The sequence below is a fragment of the Acinonyx jubatus genome, chromosome E3 (genome assembly GCF_027475565.1).
Source record: "Acinonyx jubatus isolate Ajub_Pintada_27869175 chromosome E3, VMU_Ajub_asm_v1.0, whole genome shotgun sequence".
NCBI classification, from domain to species: Eukaryota; Metazoa; Chordata; class Mammalia; order Carnivora; family Felidae; genus Acinonyx; species Acinonyx jubatus.
The window spans coordinates 2973967-2981834 of NC_069398.1; the positions used below are offsets into that span (position 1 = coordinate 2973967).

Here is a 7868-nt window from a genome sequence, read left to right on the forward strand (position 1 = left end):
TTGGTCAGCACGGCTGCGCCTTCTTGGTGGATGAGGTCCAGACAGGAGGGGGCTGCACTGGCAAATTCTGGGCCCACGAGCACTGGGGCTTGGCTGACCCGGCGGACGTGATGACCTTCAGCAAGAAAATGATGACAGGAGGCTACTTCCACAAGGAGGAGTTCAGGCCCAACGCCGTGAGTAGCAGCCCTGCCCTCGTCTCCTCACTCAGGACCGCTCCCTTCTCCAAACCAGGAGCTGAGTAGACACCAGACCGGTCCCTGAGGTCTCCTGACGCCCGCTGTTTACCAGTGTAACTAGCCAGTGGTAGTGGTCGCCCAGCTCTCTGCAGGGAGGCTTCCTAGCAGCCCACTGTCCGTCTCCTGATTTCCCTGTGCACCTACAATGATAGAGCTCATTGATGCTGCTGTGGACCGAGCCTTTGCTATGTCCTGGCCCAGTTCTAAGTAGTCCTCGTGTACTTGTAACCCTCACAACAGTCTAACCAAGTAGATGCTATTTTTTCTCTCCTAGTTTAGTAATGAAGACTCAGGCACAGAGAGGTTAAGTAAGTTGTCCCAGGTCACACAGCCTGTTCGGTGACAAAGCTCAAACCTGGAGCCCATGCTCTAAACCACTACACTGCACTGCCAGATATACATAGGGAGTCTCACACACACACACACACACGCGCGCGCACACACACACACAGTTACCAGGGTCCTGGGATCCTTTCTTCTACCAATCCTGCATGTAGTTTCCCCCCTCAAGATTGCCTCATGATCCACATATCAATCTAGGCCATCACATATCAATTCTAGGCAGTAGGAGCTCTGGCCATCACATATCAATTCTAGGCAGTAGGAAGGAAACAGGAAGGAAGGACAAAGTAGCCCCCTTCTTGTCTTTATAAAGCAGCCTTACCAGAAATTTCACAACGTTTCTGTTTCTAACACGTTGACTGAGATATGGTCAGATGGCCACTCCTATCTGCAAGGGGGAGCTGGGAAGTATGTTTTAGTTGGCTGCACTGACACCCCGAATAATTGAAGGAGGGATATATCGGGTGGTCATTGTGGGTCAGCCTGCCCTCAGTCCACTCCTGACTCCACTACCTACGGGCTGTATTTTTCCAGGACAAATCACTTAACCTCTCAGAACCTCGGCTCTTTCTCCAATTTTAGTATATGTGCTGCCGAAGGGAGCACCCTCGGCTCTTTCCCTATAAAACGAGGATTGTAGTAGTTCAGAGCCAGCTGTCTCGGTGTCCCCAGGACTGAGGGACTGTCCCGGGCATGGACCAGCTTGGTCTCCCTAATGGCAGTGCCGGGCTGTGGGGTAGCTGTTGTGGAAGGAATGCACTGAGCTGCCGTGTGGTATCCTCCCTGGCCTCGGGAGATGCTCCCTGGGTTAGTTTCTCTCCTCCTAAGCGGGGGACAGGGTGTGCGACCCTGCCGACGCCACGCGCCTCCTTCCAGCCGTACCGGATCTTTAACACCTGGCTGGGGGACCCGTCCAAGAACCTGCTGCTGGCCGAGGTCATCAACATCATCAAGCGGGAGGACCTGCTGAACAACGCGGCCCGCGCCGGGAAGGTCCTGCTGACGGGGCTGCTGGACCTCCAGGTACCCCTCCCGGACCCCCACCCATGGTTCCCCACACACCCCCAGGGCAACATCTGAGCCTCGTTTCCGTGGACCCCGCACCACCCCCATCCCCGGCTCCTGAACACCTGGCTCTCCTCTGACACCAGGTTGCGACATCTGTCCTTTGAGAACCCTCGCAAACACGCCCCACTCACAGCGTCCCCGATGCGTCCCTCTTCCCTTGTGGGTCCCGTCCTCCATGTACTCCCCCCCCCCCCGCCCCCGCAAGCAGTGCTGTGCAGTGGGAGACTCTGCAGGCCTCCGAAGTGACTTTAAATGTTCTAGCAACCAGACTGAAAGTACAAAAGGAAGCAAAGCTAGTGATAATGCAGTTTACTTTAACCCCTTCTATCCGTACTACGATTTCAGCCTGCTGCCAATGGAGGAAATAATTAATGTGGTTTTTCATGTTCCCTGCTTTTTAAAAATTTTCTTAAATGTTTATTTACTTTTGAGACAGAGACAGAGACACAGCATGAGCAGGGGAGGGGCAGAGAGAGAGAGGGAGACACAGAATCCGAAGCAGGCTCCAGGCTCTAAGCTGTCCGCACAGAGCCCGACGCGGGGCTCGGACTCACAAACCGCGAGATCGTGACCTGAGCCGAAGTCAGGTCAGACGCTCAACCCACGGAGCCACCCGCGTGCCCCCATATTCCCTCGTGTGCACCTCAACTTGGACTGGCCACGTTTCAGGCCACGTGTGGATCCCGCATGGGACAGCATAGCTCTCAGTTATAATCAGGTGTCTTCGTAGTTTTATTCTGTGTGCCTGACCTCCCCCCGCCCCACAAGTCACCCCAACCCACACGCACGCCTGACTCTCCTAGACGGGGTGCGAGCTGTCCGGAGCCATGGTGCTTCCGGGACTGGCCAATCCAGCCCAGGAGTTGGAGGACAGATGACCTTCTTCAGATGGTTACAAAGAGTCCTTCTGCCGGGGATCTGGAGGATCCCATGACCTGAGCAGAACCGCCAAGGGGTGGTGACAGTGGTTGGCAACAGTAACAGCTTCTAGTTATTGAGTGTCTGCGGTATGCCCTTGCCCGTACCAGGGGCTGTCATACACTTGGGTTATGTCCGGTAGTGATACTGCGAGTGTAACCCCTGTTGTCCCAATTTTGCAGATGAGGCATCTGAGGCATGGAGCGGTTACTAGCTTGTCCAGAGTTACACGGCTTCCATGTGTGGCCTTCGGGTTGGAACCTGATTCTGGTGGACTTCAGAGTCCATGTTCTTTGCCAGCATTTACCTCCCTGATATGATCAATGACCTAGTAATTATTATTTCCATTAATGAGGCCAGGTAGGGGTTGGGGAGGGGCCGGCACAGGACGTGGTTCCAGACACAGAGCAGTGGCAGGAGCTCTGGGGACAACCCGCACAGCCCAGATCGGGATGCCAGATTTAGTGAATTACAATACAGGGCTCTCAGTTAAATTTGAAAAGCGGCAACGGATTTTTTTTTTTAGTAGAAGTATATCCTGTGTGCCATTTGGGACATACTTATACTACATTATAAGTTGTTGATCCGAAATTCAGATTTAACCGGGTGTCCTGTATTTGTTCTGGCACCCCTAGCTCAGAACAGTTTGAAATTAGGAAAACATAATTATCCTCATTTTCTGCACTTGATCTTAGCCCAAAGGCTGAGAAGTGATGTTTATCCTCATTTTCCGGATGAGAAAAGGGAAGCCCGGGGAGGTGAGCAGCAGCAAGGAGGCCAGGCTTTAACCCCAGTTCCGCCTGATTGCAAAGACGCTGCAGGGGTCAAGTGTGGCTCTTAGAACAGCTGAGACCTCCCAGTGGCTGTGGGTGCGTGTGCTCTGCGTGGAAGTTTTTTCTTTCTCTTCTCTTGGTCTGGATTTACATTTAAACTGGGGGTTGGGCAGAGGCCAGGGATAAACGGCAGACGCGGTCGTCTGCCCCTGGGAGTGACGTCTTGCCACCCCAGCAAAGCGAGGCCCAGGGCGGACAGAGCGCCAGAAATGTTTTCTTTGTAGGTCTCTTAAATGTCCCAATTAATGCCAGCCATCCTTAGTCATGAGAGCAGGTCCTGAAGCACCAGGCAACTCGAAAGGCCCTGGACTAAGGCCCCTGGCTTTGAAAAGGGGTGTGGATAGTATTACCCTAAGCGGCTTCCAGATGCGAGACGGTGCCACAGCTAAGGGTTCTGGGAGAACACCCCATTGCCAAGCCTGGCATGGTGCCTTGGGAGACCCGACTGGTTCATCTCAAGGGATGCAAACGGTCAGGGGTCCCTAGCAGGGCCTTACAAAGCTACAGGCAAGGAGGAGTTCAGATTACAGGATCCCCTGAAAGAGTGGGTGAAAGAAAAGGATGCCTGTAGGGGTGGGGCAACAGTCGAGGCCCCACCATGAGGAGGGGTGGGGAGGGAGCTCCGCGTCCTGCACCGTTTAATCACGTCAGCGGCCACCAGACACGCGCACAGGCGTGTGTGTCCGGGTGTCTGAACAGATGAGACCTTGTCCCCAGAGACAACGCTCTGGTTAGAAGGGAGGAGTATGTTCAAAGCGCAGGCTCCCAGCAATCAGCAGGGGCCAGACCAAGCAGAGGAAGTGCCGACGTGACTTCCGAGCCTCAGATCCCCCCCACCCTGCGGACACCAAATAGTCCCTTCTCCGCTGGTGCAATGAGAATTCAAGACCATGCGTGGCACGTATATGGGCCTCTATTGCCACCAGGATGTGGCTTTGTCTCCACTTTGTACCACGGGTCTGCAGGGAGATGACCTTGGCCCCCCGGGCTCTGCCCCCACTGCCCTGAGATCATTTGGGCTCATCCAGCCCTGTTCATTATCCTTTGTGTGAACGATGGAGCGGAGAAGGACCACGAGCTTCCACACCAAGTGACTTCCTCAGGCTCTGGAGCACATGAGCACAAACTGGGTGGTTTAAACCATTCTCTTACTGTTCTAAAGACCACAGGTCTGAGATCAAGAGAGCAGCGTGCGTGTTGACTCTTGCTGGAGGCTCGGGGCAGGGGTGGGGGAGGGCCCATGCCACGCTTCTGTCCCAGCTTCTGGTGGTCCGCAGGCCTTGGTGGCATCCAAAGGATTGTGGGTGCCCCTTTCCGGCCTCTGCCCCCAATGTTCCCCTGTGTGCCTGTGTCTCTGTCCAGATTTCCCTCTTACAGGGACACCTGTCCTTGGAGTTAGGGCCCACCCTCGTCCAGCATGATGTCCCCTTAACCTAATTGCATCAGCAAAGACTCGATTTCAAAGTAAGGTCACCTTCGCAGTGTCCAGGTCGACATGAATTTGGGGAGGGGGGCACCGTTCAGCCCAGGACAGCTCCCAGCCTCAGACCCTGCAGTGAGGCTGAGCTGCTACTTTTGGAAGAACCACCGCTTTTCTAGAAAAGGAAAGTAAAGATGGCCGGTGTCTCCCAAGCACCTGCCGAGTACCAGGCCCAGCGCCTGATGCAGGAATCTTGTCTCACTAAATTCCCACTGTGGCCCATTGGGGGCAGTAGCATTTACATCCTTCAGTTTGCAGAAGAGGAAACCGAGGCTCGGGCCACTTACGTGACTGGCCCACAGGTGTCCAAGGAGAAAGAGGCAGAGTGGGTTTTGAACCCAGGACTGGAGGTCTCCAGGGCCCGAGCCCGTGACACCGCAGCCGTCCTGGCTGGTCCTGCAAAGGCCGGAAGGCCAGACCCAGGGGGTCATTTGAGGAAGCTCCCAGCTGCTGCATGGGTGCCGGGCTCTGACGCCAGCCTGTCTCCCCGCTGCAGGCCCGGTACCCCCAGTTCATCAGCAGGGTGAGAGGACGAGGTACTTTTTGCTCCTTCGACACTCCCGATGAGTCCATACGGAATAAACTCGTTTCAATGGCCAGAAACAAAGGTAAGTCCACCAGGAGCGGAAGCTGAGTTCCAGCAGGGTCCTCCCCACCCCGTCCCCCGTCACCTGGTGCAGGCGCTGTGGGGCAGGGGGCGGCAGGGAGACTGGACAGCGTCTGAGTGTTCTTTCTCAAAAGAGAATGTGGGCAGCGGGATTTCCTTATGCACTTATTCACTCGGTAGATACGCACTGAGAAGGTGAGTTGCAGTGACACAGGAGAGAATCGTGGTCGTGAACTAGACCGTTGGGGCCTTGCCTTCATGGAGCTCCCGGTCTAGCAGGAAGGGGGCATGGAAGACAGTTTTCATAAACCATCGGTTGCAGTTGTGCACCCTAGGAAGCACGAAAAGGGGCTAAGGATGGAAGAGCTGGGGGAGGTGTCGGGAGGAGGAAATCAGGGGAGGCTTCCTTGAGGAGGAGGCGTTTTACCTTCCGTGTAGCCGCATGAGCAGGGTTGGCCAGCTGAAGGTGGGGAGGGGCATGCGGGCAGAGGAAGGGATGGGTGCAATTATAGGAGGCAGGGTGGAGCCGACAGAGGTGCGGAAGCCTCTGGAAAGGAGCGTGAGGAGGGGCGTGAGGAGGGGCTGCCAGGCGGGGAGGTCAGAGGGCGGATGTGTGGCAGGCACTCTGCTCCGGGTCAGGATCCCAGAGGAGCAGGGGTAACTCGCCTCCTGTTCCCCGTGAGAAACGGAGTTTCAGAGGTGCCCCGAGACCTTGACCGGGGCGCCTTTGAGATCAGCGGGTCCGTCCCTCTCAGGTGACAGTCTGCCCCCCGCACGAGCTGCCCGCCTGCACTTCTGCGTTTACCTGTTTGCCGCTTTCCGTCCCGGCTCCTCCACGAGCTCCTGGAAGGCAGGGGCTTTGCCTCGGGACTTAGGTCTCAGTGGGCCTCGCCCAGGGGCAGCAGAGCAGGTGTTGGAGGTGGGAGGCAAGGACAGATGGACGGACGGGAGGTGCCCCGCGTGTGGCTCTGAGCCCAGGCGGCTGACCTCCCTCCTTCGCGCGCTTTCAGGCGTGGTGCTGGGAGGCTGCGGGGACAAATCCATCCGGTTCCGCCCCACTCTGGTCTTCAGGGATCACCATGCACACCTGTTCCTCAACATCTTCAGTGACATCTTAGCAGGCTTCAAGTAAAGGAGCCATCTCCCCTGCGCTCTGAGAAAGCCCCGATCTCAACAGTTGTCAAATTGATTAGTTTGCCTAATTCATGTTTTCACTTAAAGGATCAGAGGCGAATGCGTGACCTGTAGGGTTCTTTGCAGGGAGGGGACGTCTGTGGTGGCTTGGGGGGTGGGGGGACGGGCGGGAGGGGCTGGCTTTGATTCTCCTCCCTGCAGAGCCAATGATGTACATTGGTGTAAGCCCAGAAATTCTGCTTGAGCCCTGGACGTAGTCTCAGGCAGGGCCATGAGGGTTCTGGCCGTATGTCTGCCCACCTCGACCCCAACCGTTTCTTTGGAAGCCAGGCAAGGGAATGACAGCTGCTCCCGGGACTTTTGGGCTCCGGTCCCTCTCAAGTGCCATATTCTGTGACCGAGGATGCTGACACCCCTCGCCCTGGCAGACATGCTCTCCCCTCCCACCCAGCCCTGGAGCTCTGAGCAGGTGCCGTGCACAGTTCATTGACGGACGGGACAGATCGTACGGGGGCAGGAGAGCAAGGACATTAGGATTGAGCTGTGGTCTGGGAAGGGGTCCTGTGGCCTCCTTACGTACGACTGGGGCCACCCTGCTCAGTGCATCTGGGGACCCTCTAAATTGTGAATTCTGTCCTTGACGGGCTGTTGCCTTGGAGAATCTCTGTGCCATTACTGGCACTTCTTACTCACCGACCCTCTGTTCCCCACACTCTGTTCCCTCTGTTAAATGTGAACCCAGACGTCGGTGGCGGGGGAGAGGGGACGGGACTGCAGCCTGAGCATCCAAGGGGACACACAGGAGCTGGAGGGTCAGAAGCACAAGCCAGTCTCCCAGGAGCGGCAGAGCCAAGTCCTCCTGTCTCCCCGGGGCATCTGGGGTCTGACCTGTGGACCCCTTGCCCAGGGGGCTCTCTAGCTTCTCCTCACCCACCCCTGCTCCACTTGTGCGCGGCCCTTGCCGGACACCATCACAGGCAGTCAGTTGCTGAGCTAGGTGTCTTCCTCAAGAAGCACCGAGAACACTGGGTGCCACAACTCCCCCAGAAACCAGATTGCCCGCTGGTTCAAGGTGGCATCCTCATACTGGCCACTCCAGAGGACAGCTGTTCCTGACATGAAAGAGCGTGTAGATTTCCAGGCGGAGGATACTGGAATGCTTAGTTGGCCTGTGGCTGAGGCTCAGGGGCCTCTTCTGGAGGCCAGGCATTCTTGGGACTCGTTGGACTTCAGATGCCCCTAAAAAG

General features: G+C 56.4%; 1 protein-coding gene across 2 annotated transcripts in view; it reads left to right on the top strand.

Moving 5' to 3' along the window:
• The window catches only part of ABAT (4-aminobutyrate aminotransferase), an 87589-nt gene extending 80484 nt beyond the window's left edge, over positions 1–7105 (top strand). For both annotated transcript variants that reach the window (XM_027043280.2, XM_027043281.2), the window contains exons 13-16: positions 9–176; positions 1458–1604; positions 5377–5488; positions 6498–7105. In XM_027043280.2, coding sequence (XP_026899081.1) covers positions 9–176; positions 1458–1604; positions 5377–5488; positions 6498–6619 — 549 coding nt within the window. In that variant the 3' untranslated portion in view covers positions 6620–7105. The remainder of the gene's footprint in view (positions 1–8; positions 177–1457; positions 1605–5376; positions 5489–6497) is intronic.
• The last annotated feature ends 763 nt before the right edge of the window (positions 7106–7868 follow it).